The sequence below is a fragment of the Zosterops lateralis genome, assembly GCF_965231275.1.
Source record: "Zosterops lateralis genome assembly, chromosome: 4".
In the NCBI taxonomy this organism is placed as follows: domain Eukaryota; kingdom Metazoa; phylum Chordata; class Aves; order Passeriformes; family Zosteropidae; genus Zosterops; species Zosterops lateralis.
The window spans coordinates 17,576,462-17,602,901 of NC_139765.1; the positions used below are offsets into that span (position 1 = coordinate 17,576,462).

General features: G+C 39.5%; 2 protein-coding genes across 6 annotated transcripts in view; both read right to left on the bottom strand.

The window, feature by feature from the left end:
* Positions 1 to 26,440, bottom strand: part of KIAA1549 — a gene marked incomplete at its 5' end in the record, with an annotated part of 160,517 nt that overhangs the window by 64,124 nt on the left and 69,953 nt on the right. For all 5 annotated transcript variants that reach the window (XR_014589924.1, XM_083859885.1, XM_083859887.1 and 2 more), the window contains 4 exons: positions 962 to 1,089; positions 2,561 to 2,738; positions 8,431 to 8,519; positions 9,996 to 12,674. Coding sequence is in view for 4 of the 5 variants with exons in the window: in XM_083859885.1 (XP_083716011.1) it covers positions 962 to 1,089; positions 2,561 to 2,738; positions 8,431 to 8,519; positions 9,996 to 12,674 (3,074 nt within the window). The remainder of the gene's footprint in view (positions 1 to 961; positions 1,090 to 2,560; positions 2,739 to 8,430; positions 8,520 to 9,995; positions 12,675 to 26,440) is intronic.
* Positions 17,642 to 26,440, bottom strand: part of LOC310908478 (uncharacterized protein) — a 59,373-nt gene continuing 50,574 nt past the window's right edge. The window contains exon 2 of the transcript XR_014589861.1: positions 17,642 to 18,090. The gene's annotated coding sequence lies outside the window, so the exon portion shown is untranslated. The remainder of the gene's footprint in view (positions 18,091 to 26,440) is intronic.

Here is a 26,440-nt window from a genome sequence, read left to right on the forward strand (position 1 = left end):
TACAAAGCAACTGTATTCATGTAGATAAACCTCATCTGAAAAATAAGAAATATTTAAAATAAGTTGGCTAAGCTGACAGCCTAAGAAATTGTTTTGCATGTTCTGTCTTCAGTCTATGCAGTGACACTGTGTTTGAAGTTCTGAGCACTTTTCTATATATACTACGTAGTACTTTAGGTACTCTAAAATTTATGTCATTTTTGTTCCTGAATTTATTTTAGGGTGCCACAGTTGGGTATTTATGGTGTCAGTTAAACAGCATAATAAAATTTTTACTGAGTTTGGTATTACAACAAAGTTAGATTAAATTTAAGAATTCAAACAGAAGAGGGAGTTGGTCTCATTAAACTGAATTACTGACTTTCCAGGGAAGCTCTAAGCTCTGCTGAGTGATTCAGGGCTCTGCACATGTGTGATACCCTTCATGTGTGAAGTTCCAGTAGCAGCTGTCACAGGCATCATATACTCTAAGTATTTCTAGACCTCAGAAGCAACTAGCACGTTTGCTCACATGATGGCAGGGTCATGTAACTCCTATATTCCCTAACAGGCTTTCCAGCATGGCAATGACACCTGAAAGCTTTCTTCCAACAAAAGCCTTTTAACCACACCTTACTCTTTTATAGTAAACTATGATGAGAGTGACTGTAGTAAGGGTTGGAACAGTTTTTATTTGAGAAATTATAAACCTTATCATATTCAATAATGCTTTTGAATATAAATTATCACCTCAGATCTTTTTTTCAAAAGGCTTATATAAGCTTGTAATATGTGGTGCTGTATCATTTTGTAGGGGAAAAAACCCAACTGACTTCATGACAAAGCCTCATAGTTCCACATTACCTAGATTGCAAGTGATAGCCAGTGAACACCTAACTCATTTTACTGTCTGGATGAAACACAGGACAAGCAAAGGTCAGGAGGGAAAAAGGACAGAAGGAAAACGTGCTCATGCTCTCACCTGCACAGTGAAGTTGTAGAACTCCTGGTGTTTGTTCACCTCCAGGAATGCCATTGTCAGCCCTCTCTCAATGCGCTGGCTGAAGGTGCAGAAACCAATATCCACATTCCGGGGTACAAACTGAAGCACTGAAAGCAAAGGGCAATCATTCCTACAGACAAATACTTCCATGAGAGAGAATAAAACAAGCAACAGAATTCACAGGGCTCTCATCTTCTTTCATGAAGCTCAGGACACATTCAGTGAAACATCAGATAAAAATACATTTTGTGTTGGTGCAGTAAATTCTCTGCTCACTAATATTGGTTTCAGCAGTATTTAGATCTCTGAAAGATACTAGTGACAAAATACTCACTGTTTCCTCTCGTATACTAAAAGGCCTTCACTATATACATGTGGCTAACTTCACCTGACCTGACCACTGAACTGGCCACAATAAAATCTTGAGTACCCAATCAATGAAAATCTTCAGAAAAAAAAGCAACAAATATCTCTTTATTGTAGCCTGAAATACAGTACTTAGCTTGTCTTAAAGATTACATATTGGATTAATTAATGCACATTAGTATTGGTCTAATAATTTCAAAACACTTAATAAGCTACCTGTTAAATTTAGATACAGACATCTTGAAGTTCGGAAGACAGAGAGAAAGAGCTCAAGATAGAAAGAACGAGTGTTCAGAAATGTGATCAACACATAGACCTTTACATGCACATCTGTGGATTTCCAGATAGTTTTACCCAAAAAAATGCCAGTTAGCTTACAGACCCTAAAAGCAAAGTCATACAAGGTTCAAAACCAAAAATACATCTACTGTCTATCTATATAACCACATTAAGCAGCAGAAAAAGACATCACATCTGCACAGTTAAAGTGATGTCTTGCCATACAATTATTAATATAGCATAAACAACAAATGAAGTGTACCTGAACTAAAGCACCATGTTGACATTTATTAACTCTCTATGCTCAGTCTCTGTCACTACCTCATTACACAGTCAACCAACCAGGCAAGCAATTTTATCATGCAAACAGAGCCCAAAGAAGATTTTAAATTACAAACTGACGCTCAAAATCTACTACATGGGTACTATTTTGCTTTAGATTATTAGCAGTCAAACTGCATAAACTGCTGCAATACAGCAGCTATGGAAAGCTGAATACGCAACCCTCCTCCTCATGTCATACACGAGCAATCAATCCTCCTCCTCACCAATTCTTCTACATCACAACAACATAAAAAGGCAGCTTTTAACAAAAACGTAATCTGAAATTGACACAAGCGTTACAAAGTAGCTGCACTGTGATTTTATGAATAAATATTTCATGGATTTTTTTTTCTTCTCACCTTTAGAAGCAAGAGAAAGAGCACACCTATTTTGTAACATACAAAAAAAAATTCTGGAAAAAAACATGAAGTGATGGGGTTAACTGTTTACAATTTATCACCTCTCTGTCACAGACCTGTAAATTATGTCATTAACAAAAAGAATTAAGATTCACAGTAGAACACAGGGTTCTAAACACTCAACCTTGCATTGCAAGTGAAGTGCAAATCAGTAGGAAGCTACCTTTTCCCTTCTGTGTCAAGAACTCACCTGTCTGAACTTGGAATCTATTCTCTGGCACAGTGAAAGAAGGATGCAATGACAGGATTATGGGGGCCTCCCCATGAAGAAGACTGCTGTTCACAAGCGTGTTTATGACAGCTATTGCCGTGTAAACAAAGGGACCGGATGTCACCAAGAAAGAAAATTTGGGGGAAATTTTATAAACCTACAAAAAAAAAAAAAAAAAAAAAATCAGAAATAAAAAAAAAATCAAACACATCAATGTTAAGTTTGCCAACATTTTCAACCTACACAGTCTCATGCAGTTCAAAGCCACCTCATCAAGAGGTAGGAAAATGCAGTTTTTATTTTTCACAGAGCAGCAGAAGCACAAATACAAGTGCTGTGCTTTGCAGCCTCTGCTCTAGTGCATCAGAGGCAACTCCCCTGTGCCAAGTGCACCTACTGGAATCTCTTCAGTACAACATGCCTATCTCAGCACTTCTTGATTTATCATATTCCCATATATTAGCACTCCCCCTTGCCTACATTGCCCCGGTGTACATAACATTTCCCATGCAAAACTCTTGTTTACTTACTGAACTGTTTGCATAGCTTCTGCATTTCAGTCATACACCACACAGTGAATACATCCTGTACCATTCATATGTGGCACACAAGGAGTGAAATACACATAACCAATGTTCTTTAGATATAACTTTCACACTCAAAAATACATTCTTCCAGGGAATACTTCTATATGCTTGTTTCGACACAGTTACCACACTACAATTCTCCTCTTCCAACTCATGTCCTGACTTCAAGTCTTCTTAAAAACCCTGAGGAGCCTCAGACATCATGTAAAAGACATGAGACTGCAAGTTAAATATAAACCTTGAACCATGCAGACACTCTTATTCACCATTTCTTGGCCACCCAAGTAAGAGCAAATGGAAGGGTTTTACTTATTTAAACATATAGCAGTGTCTTCCCTCCTGCAGAGAAACTCTCTCAATATTAAGATTGCCTGTTTCCCCACCATTATTTTCTTCCTTTTTGGTTTACTCCCCCAGTTTGCTTTATTTGTCTGTGGCAGTCACACTTCAAAAGTATTTTGGGATATCCAACATGATGGCCTCACGGATAAATAATGTAAATCAGAGACTCAAAGTTTCTGGTAAATGTGGACCTCCTCACTGAAGGGATGATTCACACCATGCTGGTGAAGGGATATTTTAGATAAATTCAGCTTCAGGAAGAGCCTTATAGAAAACCATGATGTCACTTAAATTGCAACCCACATACTCCTTATTGGTGTTTCTGCTGTAGTATAAAGTGATGGCAACTCCTATTGAGACAAGCAAGCAGCTCTTTCCTGTCTTCTAAAAAGCATGCATTTCAGAAAGCTCATCTTTACCAGAAGAAACTACGTCAGCAGCAGAAGGAAATGAGAAAAATAATCTATGCTGCTCATTATGCTTTTCTTCTTTCTTAGCCCACAAATACATGCAACATTTTAAACGGATTTAGATCCATAAAACTCAAATTTGTTTGATATGAATAATGTGCACAGCTCTTTTCAGTTCCTCTTATCTGAAATTTTATTCCTTTATCTCATGATGAAATAATCTCTGCAGCTTCAGTTTGTCAAATGGAAACAGCACTTAAAATGGGTAACACATGCCAAAAGAAAGTTGCCCATTACTTGCAAATGAGACTACTTAAAAGGCAAGAAGAGGAATTAGAATTACAAATCTCAGTGACAATTTTCTGGTGATTTCTGAAGCAATATATACTGAGGAAGAGAGGCCTACTGCAGCCAGCATATACTTACGCACTCTAGTTGGGTATTTCAGACACAAAAGCAAGCCTCTGTAACCAGCTCAGCTGACTTCATCTCTGACTGGTGGTGCTGCACCACAGACAACCAAGAAAGCAGCCCACCCTGCAATTAATTTTTCAGCTCAACAGCCAACACTGGTTCCCTTCTGTGCCTCAGTGCATCAGAAAAGCAACAGCAACTCCAGCATGGACATCCAAAATAAAAATCTACTTTTTATAGTAATTTTGAGGTAGGCAGATTAGAACCACTACAAGTCAAAACAATACCTATTTCTGCTTGAGATATTGCAGGGTTGTCTAGAATTAGCTCTCTTCAGCCTAATCAGTATGACAGAAATAACAGACTCATGACAGCATAACACTGTCTACAAGCTAATTCACAGAGAAGTCTACAAATTTATCTAGGATATTTGAGCACAGCTCATAACTCTGGAATCATGATTCATGAATGAGAATAGTTACTCTTGACACAGCTCTAATGGTTCACAAACCCAGCCATCCATCCAACTCTGTCTTGGAAATTTCACCTTTACTGCCAGGACAGCTAGATGCTACATTAGGTGGCTGAAGCACCACGTTTTAGAGCATCACTACTGAAGTACACAAGCATGGATTTCTTATACTGAAAAGCACAAATATTCTAACATTAACACCCTGGGCCAGAAAGCCAGAGAAGCACACAAAACTATGTGCAGTTTGAAGCCATGCCCACTGCAAAAGCAGAAAAAAAACCCTTCAGTAGAAGCAGAGAACTCTTACAGCAGCTCAAATTAAGCTATCCCTGCTCTGAAGTGCAACTCCGCTGTTTCCAAGACACAACCTATCTCATTCCAAGCTACCCTCACAAGAGAGAGCATGTCCAGTACAGGAAGTTTTTAAGCCTCAGTTTACTAGAGGCTAGAAGAGTATTTAAGATAAACAAGATTGTATCCCTTCTCTGTCTCTTATGATGTTTCCTAAGCATTTGCTATTGATTATTGCCTACTAAAATACTTGATCAGATGCACATTTGCCGCAACCTAATCCATGCCTACACTCCACTGTATCATGCTGAGTAAACATCTGGCAGAAAGCATCAAAAACTGATATTCTCACCACCATCTCATTAAAAATCCTATAAAGAGCCTGCAGAGGGTGTTTTAACTTCCTGAAGATGGACTACAAAGGCTCACGGGTCTTAAAAATAAAATAAAGCTTCTCCTCCTACGCACTTTAGCATCTTGAGGTAACAGTTCTCACTGGTTTTACACACCTTTATCAGAGGTGTGTAACCAGCCAGAACTTCGGCAATGAAGCCACTGCAAGTCCATGAGGTGGCAACTTTGAAAGACGCATTTACCTGGCAATGACCCAAACTCCACACTTTGGTGGCAGAATTCACTGATTCCAGATTATAGGAACCAGTAGGTTAAGGACACACCCCTAGAACCACATTAAATACAATAACAAAGTGGCTAAGGTAAAAATCCTAAAATGCATGATAAAATTTCCAAGCACAAATGAGGCTGGCAAAAACCCTTTTCCTGCTGGCATGAACTTAATGGTACCAGGGGTCCTGGCAGTGAGTCACTGCCAACACTATTTTATTTCACACGCCAGTGCAAGTCAAGTCAAGAGAACATTGTCTAACAGATCCTACCCAAGTATCATAAGGTTTATATTACAGAGCGTTGACTAAAATTACTCTTAATCAGACAATGCGGTCTTATTCTTTTGCAGATGCAGTATGTTGAGACTAACTAGAAAACACTTTGAATTTTTTGGTTATTCTCACTTTGCTGTAAGGATTTTTCTAGGAAAAAAAGTGACAGAAGTTTTTTTCATTTGGCAGGATTTTGCCTCCTCTTTTTTCCACTTCAGCAACTCACAATGTTTGAAATAGCAAAGTAGCAGAGACCAAAGTTTCAACTGAAAAAATTGAGAGCAAAAAATGTTTTAATCCTCCTTTCACTGCTAAACTTGCCTCTTATTTAAAGTAAGCAGCAGTTACAGACAGCACTGCCATGGATTTTATTTTTAAAGCATACGTTACTACAAAATTAAATTTAACTAGACTGTCTCCTGATTTACTGTACATTACATCACAGCAAGAGAACATCTGTGAGCTGTAATAAGAGACACAGTAAAAAAGCAGCTTAGAGAAGTGCACTGCTTTACCATAGCTTGCAAACACACACATGGATTCTGGATTCTTCCAACTAACAAAAGTCAGGTCTGTTTGATTTATTACATTTAGCAAGATAGAGAAATTCTGTTTAAAATATTACATTACATCACCACTCAACATATTGCTATTATAGACAGCTTTTTTTCAAAACAACAGTTTTGTTAGTATTCCACAGTTAGAGGTGAAAACGTATTTGCTAGTGATTATTTTTAGTGCAAAACCCATATGACAGCACTATTCTAGAATAAGCAAAACTGATTCAGGAAAGATGTCTTTCATTTAGATAAAAAAGGTTTTCCAAAGGATGAAGCTAGACTAGCAGCATCATTTATAAGAACAGTTCTGAGAAGCCTCAGGACTTCTTAGAAGCTTTCTCCTATTGAGAGCTTTACAAGGGAATAGTAGGCATGAAAGACAGGAATTTAAAGCAAAAAAATATAAAGTGAAATATCAAATGTTTGTTCCAATTAACCTTCAAATATTAAGCAATGGATTTAGTCCTATGGCTGTAAATATTAAGAAAGTAAGCACTTCAATATTAATGAGCTGTGCAAAGTCACTGAAAATTAAGTGTTTCTATCATGAACATCTGACTTCTTGACTATTCCAGTTTGCACAAACTAAATGGATAATTTAAAAACTAAAGAAAAATCTCTTATATATTAAAAAATCTAAATAGCTCATGAGCAGGTGTTGCTAGAAGGACAAACTATGCATAATTTACAGAGGCATCTAGCTCACTGTAACTGAAGTTTGGCAGGAATTTATAACACTCCTGTCTTGACTGAGTAGTAGAGACATCCTTGAGTGTTTGTACATCCTCAAACATCAGACAGGAGTTAATTACTGAGTGCAGTGATCATGGGAGATGCCAAAATTAAAGGTAGCTAGCAATTCTGTGCATGGAGAAATGCAAGTTATGTTCCATGAACTGCAAGTTAACTTGAGTTAACTACATAATGAAAACGAGACCACTGACTCAGTAAAGATCATCTGGTGCTGGGCTATGACAACTAAGTGAATACGGACATGCAAAACTGCAAGTGCAGCTGAACTTCACCTACACCAATAATTCTACTGAAGTATTTCCTCACCACTGAAGTATCTGATTATACAACAAAGGTACCCCCAAACTACCCATATGTCTTTTCCTCTCAGAGGGTCTGAGACAGAGGTGGGGAATACAGCCTTTAACCCTTATCTCAACTAGACAATGACTTGCAAGTTAGAAAATAATATTGAAATCTTGTTCAAAGATGATTCCTTGACTATCAAAGCAGAGAAAGCTTTCAGACAAACCCAAGAGTACATCTGTTCCTGTGAGGGGAGTAAGGACAGGAGTTACACCTACCTGAAGGCTTAGAAATAACATCTTACTATTACACACCTGATTTTTTCCCCCTACCTTTTTCATCTGCCAAATCAGGCACTGGGAATTCCACCACCTCCCCTGCAAGCGTTGATGGTCTCACTTATAACATAAAATGGCACAAGACTGTGCAGAAGGTTTCATTTTGTTTAAAGTGCTAAGTATGTAATCAGGTAGCAGAACAAAGACCTGCTTAACAGGTATTTTGAATACCTTCAGTTTCAATTCACCAGGAAAAGGTGGTGAGCAATACATTCTGGACAATGCTTACTCACCTCCAGCAAAACCAAGAAAGGTTTGTCCTAGAAAACGATAGCATTCTAAAAGTAGAAAAAGTTGACATCATGTTCACATTAAAAAAAAAAACAACAACAAAAAACCCACAAACAAACAACACTAACCAAAATATGACTAACACTTAAGATAAAATAAAGCTCTCTCTGATATAGTATCCATGGATGATTTAGTTCAGCCTGTGGACTATACCCCTATTGTATTACATGGATCAAAGAGTACTTGTACACACTTCACACCACTTACCTCTAGCTCTACTGATCTCCTGAACTGAACTCTGAGCACTTCTCTGATGGATTCTCTGACATTTCGTAGAACAGCTCTTTGGGCCAGCACTAGAAATTAATGTCAGTCAGAAAATACATTTTAGCTTCATCTCTTAGCTTTTGATTCAAAGCTGCATTTTCAATTTTGCAGTGCATGAAAAAGCAGGTAGTGAGATTAGCTGCATCAAACACGCAAGATGAACAACAAGGACATGGGTGAAAGTGTGACTGTATCCTAAAAAGTGTCTGTCTGTAAAGTTTAAGGAATTGTAAACTTATTTTCTCTGGTTGTGTTTTTCCAAAGCTAATATCTTTAGCATTCTGATAAAGAACCTTTTAAAGAGCCACTGAGGCATTTAAATGGGAAAGTAGCAGCATATTTGGTCTGATCTGTGAGTCTGTCTGTTGTCACAACACAGAAGTTTTGTCGGCAATGCATGGAATGCAGATATGGTCAGAAAAAAACCACAGAAAACATGCATCTACTTTTCTCTTAAATAAAAAGCAAACAAACATGGCATTAATTAATGAAAGGGATATCCATGGACTAAGAAAGAGCTTGAAAATCCCCACGTCCCAGTGGATGTCATGTCTGTTACAGTCACACTTGACACTGACTGTTGATTAAGCAAACAACTGAAAAGTGTGTTGCCATCCTGCATTTACTTTCCATCAGTAACTTGCCTACAAAAGTATTCAAATTACATTTTGAAAAAGGCTTCCTCATCACTAGCATAGCTAGATCACCTACATACCTGGAGGATGAGATTATGCTCATTCTGCTTTATCTCTTGCAACTAAATCATAAGAGTAAAAAATACTGCTCACCACGAAAATGCAGCACTCTGCAGCTGCCCTGGATTAGTTTGCTGGCACTGTTTTGCTAAAAAGCTAGGAAGAGGCAGGAAAACACCAGAAAAGCAAACACATATGCTAAGGCAATTAATTTTGAAACACAGCAATGTCACTTTTTCTGGTTACAAACACACCAAATCCAATTGAAAGTAAGTATGAGAGGAGGTAAGATACAAACATAAGCTAGTAAGGTAAAATTATAAACATAGTTGCAAAACCCAAACATTTTTTAAACCAATTCTCCTCTTACATATAACAACATTACCTCACATGCAGGTGTTTTTTTAATAAACAGCAGCAACAACTGAAAGGAGAAACTTACTCAGTCAGAACATTAAACAGTTTGGCAGAACAGTACCACAATAGTAACATTCATTTACAACCAATGAAATGATAAAGCAACCTCTAACTCAGCACACTTGTACTTGTGCATCAGCAATTTGTGAGGACGATTTAATTCTCTGTGCAGTGTAATGTATTTGTAACTCTCTCTCACAATAGACTTTGTTCAAATGAACTCTACTATTTTAACAATAAATGATGTATCAACTCTTTTACAGCTCTTGGTCTAAATTTATGCCATATTTCTTTGAAAGGTTCACTCAGTTAATCCAAAATCTGCAATTTAGCCAGGAGGTCATATTACAGTAGCTTCTGAAAAACAAAATTAAAATGTTGGGAAGATCTTACCCGCAGTGACTAAGTAGGCATTGGGAACGGTGATGTCACAGATGTATGGCTGCCTGGTAGCAGTCACAGCAGAGGTTACAACCACCACTTCAGATGGAGCAGTGGTCCTCAGAGGGGTGGAGGAGAATGTCCCTGGGCTGCCCGTAGCACCGATGACAGTGGTGGAAGGAGTTGATGCATCAGCACCAGCAGTTACACTGCTTCCTGATGGAACTTCATATCCAGTGGGAGGGCTGGCAGTCAGAGGAAATTGTGTGGGATCAAATAAAGAGGTCACAGACAGAGATGCTGTAGGAAAGGGCATTACGCTGATGGTGTCGGCATCTGATGTGTGGCTGTCAGAGTCTGTGGGAGGAAGGGCTGTGGGGGCACTGCCCCTGCTGCCAGATGTTAAAAGCAGCGTGGGGTCAACTGTAGCACCAATATCTTCATCAGAACCCAGAGCAGTTGAAAGTAGAGATGAAGATACATTTAAGACAGGAGTTGCTGGAAAGGCAGTAAACAAAGAGATCAGATGTGTTTCACTGAGCAAGATGTTGCTGGTAACAGACTGAGTGTCAGAAGTGGGCAGCACCACAATAGGAACTACAGAGTGAGAGGTGAAGAGAGAAGGCTCCAACTGAGAGGTAGCTCCTGTGGCAGCTGAGGTAAACACAACTTCAGAGCTCACTGGCAGTACCAAGGATGCTTCCAGAAACACAGATGACTCTGAGTGAAAATCTGATGATGGCATGATTTCAGGAACCTGTGCATCTGGAAGGGATGATGCATTTGAATAGAAGTACGATGTTTGGCCAAGATGTAACTGAGAAACCTCAGTTTCAGTGGCAGAGCTGACAGTGGTACCTAAGTCCCAGCTGGTAACATCCTCAGAAAGTACTGATGTCTCAATCAACAAGGTCTGAGGTAAGAGTGTTGGTAAGTCACTTTGCATGACAGAGTAAGAATTTTGCATGGTCAGTGACAAAGACAAGTAGCTAGAGTCAATAAAAAATGGTGTTGATAAGAGATTGGATGGAAAATCGAAAATACTTAAAGATGGTCCGTCCCTTATAGATGGCTTGCCAAGCAAAACCACAGATTCTGATGGCATTAATTCTAGCAATTCCAGCAAGGTTGTCTGACTGCTTGCAAATGGTGCTACTGGCTCACTCGGGATGATGGTAGAGTCCAAGCCAACAGTAGCAGCACTGGGAAGTTCCACATAAGTGCTTGGAGTCAAGGAAATTGTTTCCAGAACAGGGAGGGTCTGGGAAACAGAGCTGTTCAGTGACATCTCCCCAGGGAGCTGATGGTAGGAGGGAGATGTTGTTACAGGTATTATAGTGTCTGTAGCGCTTAATAGAAACATGCTTGAGTCAGGGATTTCTGTGAATCTTGAAGAAAGTGAAACAACTGGTCTTGATGGAAAAGAAGTATCAAAAACCGCCGGTGTAGGTTCCTCTAATTCATACCCATCAGTAATTATAGTTGTAAGTGCAGTTATGCCCTGTACTTCAGAGGCTTTGATGGACAAAGTTTCAACAAAATCGCCTGAGCCCATGTCATGTTCTGGGGGAAAGCCTGCTTCTGGCAGAAGTGAAACTGAGTCACAATAGAGACAGTAACTGTATGATCTCATGAAAGGCACTGGAGTCTTGAACTCACTGACAAGCTCTGATTGACTTGGTATTTCTGGACCTGCAGGCAAATTTGCTGCTGTAGTGGAGAATTCATGTGTAAACAGGCTGGTATTAAGAATTGTATTAGAGTTCACAGAAATGGCAGCTGAATCAAGAGGGAAAGACGCAAGTGGAAGACTAACAGGAAAAAAAGCATGCTCAGCACTGGCTGCTGAAGCTGGCATGGTCCAGGGAATGCTTGGAGTAGGGTAGGTCCTTCGGCTGAGAGATTCTGCTGCCCTGCTACTCTCATGGGTGTAAACATCACCATACAGGTCTGCACGTTGCACTGTGGCATCTGGGGTCCCAGGGCTGGCTTCACCCAGCAGCTTGAGATGAAGGGGCAATCCTTCTGAAGCAGCCCCGAAAGGCAGAGCTGTTAAACTTGAATTAATGTTTTCCTGTGCCACAACTCTCATGTCAGAAGGAATGGAAGTTAAAGGAACAGCTGTATTTGGAGGGTACAACAGCAAGTCTCTGCTTCCTGTTAGCATTTCATGATCTGGTACAAGAGGCTTTTGTTCCATAGGAGTGTAGCTGCGTTCAGGGACAGCACTCGATGGAGTCTTCTGCTGTGCTGTTCCTGAGATATCATACAGTGAAGAAAGGAGAGATAATGACGGTGTTAGCAACACAGTTACTAACATTTCTCTTGATGGCTCTACTGCATTAACTGAGTGATGATCTGTTAAAACTGCGGAAGACTTCACAGGAGGAGTCCACTGTGCCTTTGAAAAGGAGCTAATAAACTCATCATCACTTAGGAATGCCTCATTGCTCCTTACAGAGACATCTACCAACGGCGTACTTCTCCCTTCTGAAATCCTGGCTGTTTCTTCTTGGCTAAGTAAAGTCCCATCAAAGGAAGTGGTAACTGATGATAAAACTGTCTGAAGCAAATTACTTTCCTGGGACTCCAAAATACTTTTTGCTAAGGCCATTTTTGTCCTGCTACCTGATATGCTTTCATGCACTGTTGAGAAAAAGGAAAAATTCCGATGTTCCAAAGATATCCCATCTAAATCAAGAAGGAGAGAAAAACAAAAGCCAAAACACGACAAATCAGCACAAGTAGTAAGATCACTATGAGCAAACCTCACAGAGAATATTTCTAGACACAACTGGCCAGATTTCAAGGGCAAAGACAAAGCCTCCTAGTAAGTAAAAACCCTCCACAAGCAAGTCAGCACAAATAGTAAGATTTCTTGTGAAACTCCATTCCTTGGGAATGAGCAGGACAACACAAGCTCCTCTCAATGCACTGACATGTCTCTCTAAAGCAGCACTCCAGTAAGCTCCGTGGAAGAGCAGAAAATGGCTCCATCTTACCTGTGCAAGGCTACACTGCATGGCAACTCATCATCTCACAAAGCAAACAAACCAGAAAGGGTAACAAGGAACAATGCAGGGGAAAATCTACATAATTTTAGGTGCTTTGCTTTCCTTTAGTATCCTTTGATTTCCTCTGATTTTATTATTTCTTAATATTAAGGTCACTAGAAGATCTACTCTGTTTCATGGACCAGATCCTCCCTCTCATATCAGAAATGAGTGACATGAGAGATGAAGTGGGGTTCCCTTTTTCATAAGGCAAATGTGGACCTGATGTCAACAAGAATTTGCTAACATGTTGTGATGTTGCCATAAGGCCTCCGTTAGCAGTATTTAGGCTAAGGAGTTGGTCCCTGTGCAGGCCCATGGGAACCAAACCTGAGAAATGAGGCCTGAGAATCTGCTGATGTAAGGAACAACGTTTAAAGGACTTAGTAGAGCATGTAGTACATATAGGTATACAAATTACTTGTGAAATATGATTACATGGTTACCAGTAAAATGTTTTCTATGGTGGGAGTTAAACTTAGAGAATTAACCTTTATTTTAACTAGAGCAAGCGTGCAAAATTTATAGCCTTTAGAAAGGTTACCTGTAAGATGAATAAAGTAAAATACGTAGGAGACTGCACATAGGCTGATGAAGTAAGACTTGTAATAAAGGTATAAAAGATAAGCATCTTTTGTAACCAACTTGGAACCCTGACTTTGAGACATTAGTCCTCAGGTCCCCGGGCCCTGAATAAAGCACCGCATAAACTGACACTCTGTTGGTTTGTGTTTTCTCTCGGGAACGGGCAGCAGTGACACGTTTGTAACTAGTTATGTTTACATTGCTCACCATTCATCTGAAGTTTGGCCTGCTAGCAGTCACTAACAAATTGCTTCATTACACAATTGCTATGTTTATTCACAGCCCTCTAGAGGACTGCTCTATTGATAGGCCACCTGTAATCAATATTTTGCTCTTCTAGTTTGCAGAGTTCAAGTAATAACGGCCAGGTTCAAACATAGAGGAGAAAAAGTTGAGAATTCACCACAAATTTCAACAACTAAAATACTCTCCTCTCTCACAAAAGCATTCTTGGGTTACAGAGAAGATCTGTATGTAAGCTTTTCCAAGCAGATATCAGTTTGGCAGAGAAAAGGCTGATTACTTTCCTGAAATGCTGAGACTGGATTAATAGCATTCAGAGCTGAATTATTAAAGGAAAACAAATAAAATTGCAGAATAGTTTTCAAGGGTACACACAAAGTGTTCATATTTAAGTTCCCTAACATGCCCCCCGATCACCCTATTTTCATATGGGAGTATCTAGGCAGTGCTGCTGGAACCTACTGGCAACACACATTAACAAGGCTGGGGGGACAGGAATCACATCCAGTTAAGCCACCAGGGACCAGTTTAAAGTAAAACAAGCATACACACTACAAAGTGCTGGACAAATGATACAGTACCCAGCTCAACTGCAACTACATCTGTAACCCTTTAGAGGATGCCTTGAACTCAGTAACCCATGGAAAGTCCTGCAGGAATAGCTCCCCTATCTGCTTCCCAGTGTCTAACACCGCTTTCCAGAGGTGGAGGTGATAAACTGCTGTACTTATCCCCTTCTCCCTGGTCTGTTTGCTAAACTCCTTGACACAACTCTTCAAGTGCTAACACACTGACTTGATAAATTTTGAAGGTGCTGATCTGAAAAGCACAACTAGGAGAGCTAATGCTAATGCACCACTGATCACACCTAACCAAGTAAGTGCTGTGATTATATCCTTTATATTACAAATTCCATGCACAGCGCTTTGCAGCATAACAGATACTATTCTCTCAAGCAGTCCCAATCTATTTTTCCTGCCCAAGCTCACTGTAGGCATTACCAGCTTTATGATGCTTAGTTGGGGTGTGATGATCAAATACACTGCCTTACAATGCTCTCAGGTGAAGGAAAAAAAAAAAAAGAAAAAACACTCTTGTGTTAGCTATGTAAGACAAGTAAACAAGTCTATCCTCAGCCTCTTCAATAGAGATGCTTGAACACGACGCAGTGCAGAACAGTGCAGCAACCATGGAAAAACAGCTTTCACAAGGAGTTAACGTGAGTACTAGACAAAGCAGCTTCCAAGAAGCTCAGAACTGTGATAGATATAGTGTATAAATTCGTGTATAAAATACTGTATTAAAAGACTGAACTATTAAAAGCCACTCAGAGGCGTCTCCGGGATTTCAAGGCCCATTCTGCAGCTGTGAAACCACAAAATTTGCAACAGAAATGACATGGCTGGACTGGATGGAGATGGCCCATTCATCCAGGATGGACTTCTACTTCACGGCTACTCAAGACCTGATATCAATCTTGGTGGAGGATCCGGAGGATGATCAAATCAGCACCCCAAAGGAGGAGTCTGGGAAGACTCTTGAGTCTTCTTTCAGACTTATGGGAAACCCTTTCAAAACCTTACTCGGGAATAAAGAAATGCACGAATATTCGGACTTTTCAATAGACGTTGCCTCCGGACAGAAAAACTATAAAAACTGCACACGAGAGACTCAGCATTTGTGGGCAAGGTTGGATGGCACCCTTACTGCTGTCACCCTGTCCACCCAGCATTCGATCGATGTTGTCCTATTTTATTGAGGCCTTTTAATTTGATCTTGGAAAATTGCTAAATAAATTCTTTTATTTTGGATTGGCTTCTAATCATTTATAACAGAACCAAAATGTAGCCTGACACAGCTCTGCTAGCTGACCAAAAGTTGCTCAACTTTTTTCCATTGCTAGAAGCCTCCCTAGCCTCATTCTTTTCTTTGACTTACGCTTCCAACATTTACTTTTCTCTTTATGACATTTTGAGTAAGCAGGGAGCTACTAAAGGAAGACTTACAAAGCTATGAAATAAACACTGTCAAAATGAATCACTTCTCTCCTTATATGGATGTGCATTTTCTTTTAGGAAGCCCTGTAAAATCTTGCCCAACTTGTTACTTTGGACACCTGACCCTTGCTTACAGTGAATTCCACACTGCAGACAAACATGGTAAGAGAGAAGGTCACTCCTTGTTCACCACAGCTTCATGTTGTATATCTCTGCAGCGGTACACAAGGCAGCTGTGACAGCTTCAGCATAATGAGCATGCCAAACACGGAGCCGATACAGCTGACAGTTAATATGACCAGGCAGACCTGAATACTAATACTAATTAGTAACTGCACTTTTGATCAGGTATCTCCACAAATCTTTGACTCAAAGCTAGAGGTGATTCCACAAAAACAACTCTACTGCCTGTCTATGCCTATGCTGTGTACCATCTCCTTCGTTCACTCAGAGAGCTACTTTATTTTTGTTAAGCTTGACAGGGGAGCTAGCATGTGGCAAAATCCTGCTGGAAGTTAAGTCAACGTCACAGAAAAGATGTTCTGAAGAGTTAAGTGCATAACCCTAAGCTGTCCAACAGACATGCAGACCAGACTAGGCTTTAAATTCTTTCTGATTTTAGAATATAGTTTTTTAATTTTTTTGGATGATCTGATAATATTTTTTCTTTGAAAGACAAAGGAATAGTAAATAATAATTTCATCACACACTTGTGCCTTGCCTCTTAATGTAAAGAATCTTGCCACTGATGCCAGGAAGGAAAGAACACAACCTCTGAAATAAATGTTTCATTTTTTGAAAGAAAACACATTGTGTCTTGAAAAAGTTAAAAGCTCTAAGACAAAGTAAGAGCAGTGTTACCTACAGTAAGTGGAATGGGAAAAATCCACCTATATATATAGGATTTTGAAAAAAACCCACCCGCAAGTTCATAAGTTGATGTTCCACCCTATTTATTTTGCTTAGTGTTTTGGAAGCAGGGAGCATTAGTGATATGCCATTAATAATACAAATTAGTGTTTTCTGTCAACTCCACAGAACAGTGCACCACTTGAATAGTGCACCACTTGAATAGTGCTTGTCAGGACTGAGTGTGCCTCTCAGGGAGAGCAGATGGGATGTGTGGCAGATGTGTTTGGGAGCAGCCAGACAGCCCACAAAGAGGCAGGAAAAGCAAAGGAAAAAAGGAAGGAGGCGAAGGCACATCACAGCATAATAATCGACCTCATCAGTGCAGAGTGGCTGATCTGGCTGTACAGTGGGACAAAGGAAGCAGATATATTGCACATGTTCTGGAGCATCTCAATGCCACGACTGCACAAAGCTATTGATGAATATCAATGCTGACTTGTTTGTTTGCACAGCTGTTACCGTCGGTGGTCGAAGGGCTCACATCAGACAAACCAAACTCTGCCAAGCTGATAACACTATGAAAAAGAATAGATAGCTTACGGAACAAAGCTGTGATCCCAAGCTACAGCAAAGGCGAGGAAATGCGAGCACTAGTGGCAGGGGCCACAGGAGTCACAGATGGCACCAGCACAATGCCACAGCTCAGACAACAACATTGGGTGGGACATGGGAGGAGCAGTAACATAGGAAATCTGCTGGTGGCCTTTGAGTGTGTTATAAATGCAAAGGCAAATTTCAGGTTAATAAATGACAATTTATTAACAACAGAATATCGAGCACCTGAAAAAGAGAAAAACCACAAAAATAGGAAATTGTCAGCGCCGCGCTGGGTGGATAGAGGTCCGCACCGATGTACAAGATGCCCTAGTCCACGCCGGTGCAGCTTTCAGTCCACCGTTTTATAGGATTTTTCTGCCCTTAGGCAGTCCAGGTGTCCAAGGTGGGTTGAATAGTCCGGATTTCTTTTCGATGGCCCTCCCGGATCTCATCAAGTCTAGTTGTCTCATTCCGGGAAGGCTCCTTTCTTATGTCAATTCCAAGAGTCTGTCTTATGTTGATTTCATTCCGCTTGTGGCACCAGAAGGTTGATGAGATTGGCATCGTCTTCAGGAAGGAATTTCTCCTTGCCTTGGCGAGGAAGTGATTCTTATCAGGGTTGGCCAGTGTCTTTGTCTAAGTTGATGATCTTCGTCCTGTCTTTGCAACTGAGATTAGCAGGCTGAGAGAGAACGGTTACCCTTCTACTGGATTTTACAATTTTACTTTAGCTTTATTTCATTATACATCGAATTATTATTTTATACACGAATTTTTACCCTATTTTTATCACAAGTGGCAAGCTCTCTGCTGCTCCTGCTGCCCCCCAAAACTAGTAGGAGTCACAAGCAATTCACAAGTAATGAAACCTGTCGCTGAACAGAGTGACCCCTGAAACTGCCAAATCCATATTCACAGAAGCACAGCCGTGCCCCGCTAAGGCTGCTGCAGACACGTGTGAATTTGGGAAGGACAGAACTTTCTCACAACTACAGCAAAAGACTGCTGCAGTCCACAGTCTTCTCTGGTGACAAAAATATACCATACATGTGTGCCAGAAATCTACAGAAGTTCATAAACCAGGAACTAGACTGGTCATTTTTCCAGAAAACAATTAGAAGGATGCAGATTGCATCCTTCCTGTAGCTGCAGTGCTAAAAAGTAATGTCTGTTCTAACCTGTAATAAAGAAAGGATGTTTTAAATATATCTTTGCAATAATATACATGTACTGATATGCTTTTCTATTTTCCTCATTTTTAACAAATATACTTCCATGTATTTTTTAAATGTACGATCCAGATATAATCTCACCTCTGCCACTGATGTCTCATGTAACTTCAAAAAAGTTGCATCAACTTTTCTGCACTCTGCTATTAAGATATGGCAAATGTACACTACCACAATTCCCAGTATTTATTAAGGAGTCAGTAATTCTCTATATTATCAAGATGTTAAATCATTGGCAGGTACAGGCATGACAACAGGAAACACAGGAAATCTTTACTTGTAATAAAAATTAAACCTTAACAACACAACTTGTAATTTTTATTTTATTATTTTTTTGAGAAACTAAGTTATGACTAATAGTTTGCAAACAACAGAAAATGCAGGCAGACTAGCAGCAAAACAGTTCAAAACAGTAACCATCAGTAACCATCTTCTGTGTACTAACACAATTACCAACAAAATTAAATTTTAGTAGCTATGTTTTTTAGGTAAGGAGAAAAATTGCTCTTTTAGTGCTGCCCATTGTTTCAAAAAGATGCATTTTAGGTAGAAAGGCAATCAATACAACATATATTCCAAATATTATGGTGAAATTCCCGACTAACTACATAACAGCAGCTCCCAAATCATTAAAATTAAAACAATGACCTTACCAGGAATATTCACCACTTGAAACATCTCCCTGATAATGGGATGGAGCAGCATACCCCATTTAAGAGAAGCTTTTTGATAACATATATTTTAACTTTTTCTTCAAGAAATGGGAAGTAGGAAATTGAATGCAGCATAGGACTCTAGATCACCCAAAGGTAGAAAGAATGTTAGATGCAAATGTATCTGAAAAAAATCCTAACTCTTCCTCCTACAGCTTAACATTAATAACTTCCTAATTTATTTAACAGCATTTAGTTCAGCTTCCACCAAAAGAGCTTGTATGCATTAGGTCATTGCAAAAAATTTATATAGTTCCCTTGTGTAAGCCCTAACTAAATTTCTTAGGTGTCTGGCTTGTAGGAAAATACCAGTCACAGAGGCATGTGCAGACAAAAAGCTGTCTGCTTTCTTCTCTGGGAGGCATTAAGCATGGATTTAACAGTGACAATAATTACCCCTGGCATACAAAAGCCAGGAAGAGGAGGGGATGGGAGCCTGAACTGCCCCTCTGTTCCCAAGCTCCAGCTCACTGCTCCTCTGCAGGGCTCCCTGCAGATTTTGGACGGTTCTGTTCCCTGGAGCATATGCTGCACTCCTGCCCAGTGCAACAAGCGACACAAACCATATGAAGTCCCAACAGTTCTTTCTCAAAGATACTGATTTTCTTATAGTAAAAGAATCTCTCATCATTTACCAGATGCACATATGAATTTTAACTCATTAAGATGCTTGTACCACCTGAAAGGCTAAAAGAAAGAGAAAGTAATGAAATTGAAAAATCATGTTGTCTCAGCCCTCTTTCTCACTGCAGTTGATGAAAAAATTTTATGCCAGAAAAATCTGAATTACGAGGAAAGTAAGTGTTACGAGGAAGCAGCAGGCGAAGTGAGTGCCTAGGTACACACATGCTCACTTTTACATATTTCATGTTTGAATATGTAGCCAAAAAAGCAGAGCAACATCTTAAAGTCATTCTTCACCCATATGCACAGCTGTGGCTCAGCTGCTGCCCAGATGCAAGTAGACAAGAACCTCCTGTTACTGCACAGCAAATAAGCACAAGTTTCCACCTCTGTATGAAGAGAAAATATGCACCAAAGCACAAAGGGGCAAAGACAAACCCGTGCCTGCTGGCCAGCAGAACGCTTATGAAGGCTTTGTAGAGAAAGACTTTTAGTAGAAGGCCATCTAACTGTATTTCATACTCCAGTCAAAAAATACCTTATGAAATCTTCATGAACTCTTGTATGCGGCAACCAATACCAAGGTACCTGTAATACCAGGCACTGGCATTGACATTTTCTTCCTTCTCCAACTTTAAAGCCACCTTCTGAACTTCTTTTAAGATGTTTGCTGGTAACCATCACCTTTAGCCTACAGGTTAAAGACCCGTAGGCAGTCTGAGATTCCAACCTTGGCTGCATGGCTGATGGAAGAGCTCAGGAGAAAATTTGTGATCTATGCTCTGATTCAGGAATCTTTTTAACATATCCACTGCTGAAGCAGAACAGGACCCAGTAGTAGTTTACAGTAAATGGTAGACTAAAAGAAAGAGAACCCACAGCTTCTCTAAATTTCATACCACTGTAACATATTGTGTTTTGCATGAAAAAGATCAAAACCCATGCAACTCAAGGAAAGCTTTCCTTAACAAAAGGTAACAAGCAGACCATGGAATTGGGCACTAAGGGCAGGGGAACAGAGAGAGGGGGTAAGAGTGAGCCACCCCACCATCCACTTAATAAACACAAGCACAATGCAAGATCCACCTCCCAATCATTATTATAACATTTGGAAAACCATGACTCAGCTAAGAAGTGCGCTGGCAACAAAGCCCATGCACAGAACAGTTTGTTATGCCTACATAACACCTGTAAACCTCAAAGATACAGAAATCCTCACTTGGGGAACTGCACGATGCTCTTACAGCACCAAGATGCCTCGAGCTGACAGTGCCTCTCTAGAATTCCTCTGAAGCAAATTAGCCGTGTTTTCACACCCTTTCCAACACATCAGAGAGGAGAAAAGTAGATATTTATGACACAAAAGCCTTCCATGGCCACTGTGCCTTACTGCACACTATCACCCACAGGTGAGGAAACCAATAGCTTTGTGCAGAGCTCAGTGCTCTAACATGACTGGCTGTCTGGCCACGCACACACAGACACAGAAACCACAGATCAAATCCTAGTTCAAAGTGTAGCTTTTCCTGGGAGCATTCACGCTTTTTTTGGCACTTAGTTGTACATGATATCATTGTGTGGGACGCCATATGTTGAGATAAAATACACACAAACTTGAATTGACTTTACAAATGTTAATTCTAAGAAAAACTCTCATCAGATTTGCTCATCAGGATAACCAGGTCACATTTTTAAAATGGGAAAGCCTTCCTTTCCCCCATGTCTTTTTTTTTTTTTTTTTTCTTTTTAATTGCTCTCTGCACAGCAACTTGATTTTTAGTCTCTAAGCAGCCAGCATCAGTTTTCATCCAATTGAATGACTAGCAAAAAGCTTTACGTTTATACTCAACACTGCAGTGTCCACCAAAATGCAGATCCTGGAAGCTTTTGAACAGATTAAATTTCTATTAGCCTCTTTTTTAGTGCAGATGACAGATCAGGGAGTGACATTTTGCACACAAGCAAAAAATACAAAAAATATATCCTAAAACCAAAATAAATTTACTTCTTACAAGCAATGAAGTGACAGAGAGCCTGAAGAAAAGAATAGCTGTCTAATTAAAACAGAACATATGCTGTATTCTAGAAACCCAGTTATCCACAGGGACTCTCTTCATTGACACATATCCTTAACTGTTCTGTGCTATCCACAGAGGAAAAATACCCTTGACTGAGCGTCAAGTTGCTCAGGTCAGCAGCTTCGCTGCTCCAAAATCCTGTTACTTCAAGGAATAAATGGAAGTCCCAACCTGCAGCACCTAAAAGCAGCTCCTATGAGAGGCTAATTCACAAGGCTTCCATTACAGACAGAAAAGCACGATGAAAAATCCGAAGATGAGATGTTCAGCTGGCAGGGTACCATCACTCTGTATTGAACTGAGAACAACAACTTCATTGCTCCAGGGCCAGAAAGCAACAATATGCCTGTACATGCTTAATTTTTCAAACAGTTGTATATGAATAAGCAAATAATACCAAAAATCTCCTGCACAGTTGGATATGAAGGCATTTAGTGGTACTCGCAGCATGTATCACTTGCAAATCAAGGCACATGAGAGAGAATCTGTCAACGCATTTTCAAAGGAAAATGAGATTTCAAAGAAAAGCTGGGAAAGAGAACAGAACACTCTCAGCTACCCCAGCCTTTGAGGCTGAAAATAAGTGTTTCACCAAAAGAGTGCTGAAAACATGGAAAGAAAAGTGACATTCAAAGAAACAGAACAGAAATTCAAGAAGTACTCATGTACATTTAAGTAGAGCTTACCTAAGCTTTTTCTTTACAATGTGCAATTGTTATTGACCTTGACCTCACCTGAAAAAAAGAAAAATTAAAAAAAAAACCCAAAAAACTGTAATAAATAGAGCAACTGCATAACACCAAAGATCAAACTTCTGTCATAATTCATACCCATAGAACTTCCAGAAGACAATTTCCTGGCAAAATTACTAGAAAAGAAGAAAGAAAGAAAGAAAGAAAGAAAGCAACAGAAGAATTATTTCAAACAGTAAGACCCATACAAAAACTTAACCAAAACAAACAAACAAAAATGACCTTCTCTATAGGCAGTCAAGCTTAGGCATCCATGTACAACATAAACAAATCCAATGCAGATATCCTTATTAGAGATTCTGGAACTGCACTGGCTTTAAGAATAATTATGGTATCAAGTAGTAAGTTTTCCTGGGCAAGTATCTCAAGATTTAGCAACTTATTCTCGTGTTTTTGTCTATTTCTCCTTAGCAACATACTCAAAAGATGACAAGTAAAGAAACTGCCGTAGCTTGCATCTGAAGAGAAATGAAACTTGCCCAAAGCCTTTTCTTACATGTCCTTAATGTAATCCAACAGCCCTAATCAGTGCTCTCAGAGCACTCTGCTGGAAACAGGTTATTCTGAGCTACTGCTGCCTAAGCCTCCAGACCCGGGACCAACTTCATCAACAACATAAATGAGTTCAGCTTGAGCCAGGTTGGACCCTCTTTTCCTAGTACAGAAGTTGGTGAAGCTGTGACACCACCAGTTTTCAGACACACCTAAGATACCCAGGATTCTAAGGTGTGAGTCTTCTATTCTTAGTACTCTTTTTTGCTCTAGAGTCACGTGGCGCTCCAAATTCAGCATAAAGAAGCTATGGACACTGAAGTCTCCAAGTCATGGCATTAAGACTATCCTGTAATAAGAACTATAGTTTCTCCATGGCCCTAGAAACTTCATAGCCTCAGTTAACAACTGGAAAAAAGGAGAGTAAACATTATGTTACTAAGAGTAGCAGAAATAAACCATAAAAGGATCTGCTGGAGGAAACAACGAATATACAGATAATCCAAAAAGAGGATCTAAGCACAGATTGCATATTTCTTCCTAGAATATGTACAGAAGAACCAGGAAGGTAACAAATCAACTGTGAATAGAAGTATATGGGAAAGAAAAGCATTTCATAGCCTTACTTTATGGGGCAGTCTGCTCACAACATGTTTTACAGGAACAGTATCTCTTCAGGAACACCACAAAGTAAAACCTTCTAATTCATATATAGGGAAATACAACACAAAAACAACAATTAAAAGGGTAGGCAAGGAATCTCTTCTTATAAAACTTAGTGAGAAACAATCTTGGGAAACAGATCCATTGACATGCCTTTCTCAGGCAAGACTACCAGCAGAGCAACTGAAACGCATTTCAGAACAACTGAGCATTAAAAAACCCAAGAAGCCATAGCACAGCTTGGAGAAGATGTTTGTGTTATAACTGACATTTGTTAGAGGCATGCCTTAATGCAGGAAGGACAAAAAAAATGGGGAAGGCATCACACACAGGTGGATAAAAACAGTCAGACTGACAAGATTCAGTAATAATCACTGCACACTTCCCACCTTGGCTGACAACGACTACTCAAGATCCTGTAGTACAGCACCATGTTAGCTTGGCTGGGAATTGTTACCAAAGCAAATGATGACACTAAGAAATGATCCTTCTAAGTCTTTAACAGGACCTTTCCTGGCCCTTAAACTCCCTGGGTCATCTCATCCCTCTACTTCTCTAGTGTGCAAGACTGTATAAGGTTCTGAACTCCTTTACTGCTCAGTAAAGCTACGGACATGAGACAGTGAGGGTTGGAAACTGCAGCACGCATTGATCAAGCACAGGTCCACAGGCACCACTCCATGTACCACACATGGCAGTTAATGAAAACAAGTCTCTACTGAAAAAACTGGGCCAGGTTTAGAAGCCACTCAGCTGAATCTCACACCTGGTTAAAACCACACTCATTCCCATGCACGCTGGAGAAAAGTAACTGAGAGACAGGACTGAGATGCATTCTGGCTGCACAGTCTCCAAGACTGTAAAGAAAGACAAGTAAAAAGAATAATACCCAGAACAATAGAGCATGGGTGTCATGAGAAGAATACAGACGTCTCTTGAATTCAGACCTTGGTACTTCTTTTGACATAATCTGACTTACATTTTAGGACAACCTACAAGTTTAAACTAGTGAAGTGTGATGAGTTCCCTCATTATGTGGGACCCCTCAGGACAGTACACAATGTTTTTAGAAGCCGAAATACATACACTTTAGATTCCAAAGAAACTTAGAAGTGTAGATTTTTCTGGTTTTGATGTGGTCAACCTATCTAAATTCAATCTATCTACCTATAAAAATATTGTCACATTGAACCTGGTGAAATGCCAGGTTCTTTTCATACGCGGCACACCTCAGGACAGCACACTATGTTTAGAAGCTGAAACAGCTACCCATTGGATTCTAAACTGAATTTAGAAGCTGGGGATTGATGTCACAAATAGCTACAACCTTTCTACTTAAAAAATACCACTGCATTAAAACTGAGGCTGCCAGTGTTCTCCACAAGGTACCACACATAAAATATTTCCTTTCCCTTTACAAAATTTTTACAGAGGAAGGAAGTAAATTCAGTTACACCTGTAATGAGACAGAACTGAAACAGAATGGGAAAGCAAAAGTTCAGTTTCATGGAGAATAATGACCTGAGTTTCAAGAATAAGAATACAAAATAGAGACAAGACTGATGCACACTTTATAATATGCAAATAGATGAGATTTTCCAAGATAAAGAACAGATCCCTTTCTGATCACAGAGCTATTCTGCTTTACTGCATGCTTAGTATAATTTAAAATAATTGCTTCTTCTGTCGATTTTTCAAAAAAAATTGGCTTACCAACACAATGTCTCCAAACAAAAATGAAATTAAAATTACTGCACATATTCTTAATTTCTTTCACTTTTATCCAAGATAATGTCAGAATACACAATATCACTGGATAAAGAAATAGCACTGATCTGATAATTTCCATTGTGCATCAGTCTTAAGAGACTTAGTGTTCAGGAGAGTCCTATTTGACTCTGAAATGGGTTCAAAAGAAAGCGGAAAAATATATTAATGTTCTCTAGTAATTAATCAGTTGTTTGTGGAGTATTAACAATGTATATAAATGCTCTTTCACATATCCCTTACAAAGTTGGAAAATCCACACCTGCCTTAAAGGACAGAGGCTGCTAAAGGAGAGAACATCAGGTATAACCAACATTCTCTCAAGAGCCAACCCCAGCTCCTGTACACTGGGATCCTTCCCTTTTCTTAGGTGGAACGGCTAAATTGAAGATCCTCGTTGATTGTCGATGCATTTTTTTCTAATAATTTAATCCCAAGAAATAAGAGTATAATAACACATAATACACATAATAACTATATGCCCACACCTTAGAAACCACCAAAAGTGCTGAGACACCCCAAATGAAATTTTTTGAAGCAACTACTTCAAATACAGTTAAATAAATAAAATTATTTATGAGGAAATACTTTTCTATGGAGAAGAGCAGCCACAATCAATAAAGTCTTCTGTATGAAGTTGATTTCAATTATTTAAGAGGCTGCACTATGCATATGGCTATTTTTTCCCCTTACCAAAGCTTGGCTTTTCACAAGTCACAATGCCTAAGTGCCCATGTTCAAAAAAGGCCAGTGTTTATGGATCACAGCACACACACTTTGTACTACTTTGGCCTGTATAGTCAAATGAGCAT